This window comes from Schistocerca serialis, chromosome 6 (genome assembly GCF_023864345.2).
Source record: "Schistocerca serialis cubense isolate TAMUIC-IGC-003099 chromosome 6, iqSchSeri2.2, whole genome shotgun sequence".
Classification (NCBI taxonomy): Eukaryota; Metazoa; Arthropoda; class Insecta; order Orthoptera; family Acrididae; genus Schistocerca; species Schistocerca serialis.
The window spans coordinates 326,206,365-326,208,287 of NC_064643.1; the positions used below are offsets into that span (position 1 = coordinate 326,206,365).

General features: G+C 42.7%; 1 protein-coding gene across 1 annotated transcript in view; it reads right to left on the reverse strand.

Annotated features, from left to right (window-relative positions):
- Window positions 1-555: 555 nt before the first annotated feature.
- LOC126484853 (piggyBac transposable element-derived protein 3-like) overlaps window positions 556-1,923 on the reverse strand; it is a 1,776-nt gene continuing 408 nt past the window's right edge. The window contains exon 2 of the mRNA XM_050108448.1: window positions 556-1,454. Within this exon, the coding sequence (XP_049964405.1) occupies window positions 556-1,454 (899 nt within the window). The remainder of the gene's footprint in view (window positions 1,455-1,923) is intronic.

A 1,923-nucleotide genomic window follows, 5' to 3' on the forward strand; every position in this document is an offset into this window, starting at 1 on the left:
AAAAAATTTGTGTAGTAGACTTAATGCAAACTTTACATCGACCTTTCTTCTCTATCATACCTGCAAAGTGTTCGAACCCATCAAAACGCACGTCCATAACTGGAGCTGCACATGCAGTCCTTTTTGCTGCAGGAGTCCTTGTCAACATTTCAGAAGTTGGTCTTCCTCTCTTCTTTTGGGAAGCTGATTTCCCCACAAGCAGTAGACCTGCAGCAATATTAGCTTGCAACTGCAGGAGTGACATCTCTGAGGTTTTGCCACGTTGGACCATATGATGTCGGTGGAGTAGCCATCCATTGACAACTGCTACAGACAAACACCAGTACAAAATGGGCATATACCACTTCCATGACCTCAAGTTGATACAGTATACTTCTATCAACGTGTCAGCAAGGTCCACGCCCCCCATATGTTTATTGTACTTTTCCACTATGTAAGGTCTAGGTACATCAATTAATTTCCTTTCAGATGTAGAATAGCGTGTACATGTTGCCATGGGCTCAACACGAGCATATGTTGACACGAGATTTATGCATTTTCTGTCAAACCAGTGTACTAAAGATACGTTGTTTGTTGTCTCCAGTCACAGGAGCCACGTCCAGTTTTCTTGAGCTCCACTTCAGTTTTCAAGGGACATTTTCCCATCCTGTCTGTCCTGATAGTGCCACACAATTCAATGCCCCTTTCTTTCAGGGCAATTGCTAATGGTATAGACGAAAACCATCTATCAGCAAACACTTTGAAATGCTGTTTCTCTGGCAATGTTTCCGCCAATGCCAAAACAATATTCCCAGACAAACCTAATCCTCTATCACTGCAGGTGTTTTTGCCAACATAAATTTCAAAATCATACATCATGCCTGAAGCACCAGCTCTTGTAAAAGATTTGTAGTCCCACTTTTGAGGCTTATTTCTTACGAACTGTTTCAAACTGCTTCTACTCTTGAATGGTATTATCTGTTCATCAACAGCTTGGTATTGTTCTGGAGGGAGTGTCTTCAATGATGACTGCAATGCAGATAAAAGTGGGCGAATCTTGAAGAGTTTGTCACGATTACTATTAGCTTCAGGCAAGTCTTGATTATTGACAACATGAAAATACAACAGTAGCTGGAAGAAGCGAGTTCTGCTCATCACATCAGCTATTGGTGAATACCTACACTCATTCAACCAGTATAAATGAATGGAAGGCATTTTGATTATGGCCATGTGCAGTAAAATACCAACAAACTGCTCCATTTCATTTTTGCTCGTCTGCAAAGAAACTGAATCTTTCTGCAAAGCATAGATATTGGACTGCTCAGCAATGAGTGGTGGTGGAAGTGATCCTTTCCATTCTGTGTCTTGTACCACAAAATCACATTTTCTAAATTTATAATCACCACGCTTACATCTATGTTTTACTTGGCTGCTGCTGCTGCTGCTCACGTGTAGATGGTGCTCCTTGTTGTATTCTCCAACAGTTTATTGAAAGTAACTTCTTCTACAATACAATAACTGGCTGTACAATAGATGTAGACGTCCATTGATCTAGCTGGAGATGTGGTTCCTCTTGGTCGGCTGGTACTAAGATCGGCGGTACAGTACAGCGGCTTCGGTGATATCTTTTCGGAGACTCTGCTATAGCAATTGCCATTAACAGCGGACGAAGACTGGTCTGCCTTCGACCGGCCGGGCCTATATAGTGAGCTGGAGCCAATAGAAACCTGGCGTAGGAATCAGTGGCCAGATATGTCACGGCGACCTCTGCAAGGAAAGGTTCCTATTAATCGACTGGAATCTTTGGCGTGTTTACCTGATGTCTTCGCCTGTTTGGCTGTCAGTTTGTTTCCTTCATAGCGTGGCTGTTATACGGTGTTGCCTGCCATTTAGGGGAACCCGATGGCAGACAGTACACTCCTTTATTTGTATTGTTGTCGCTTA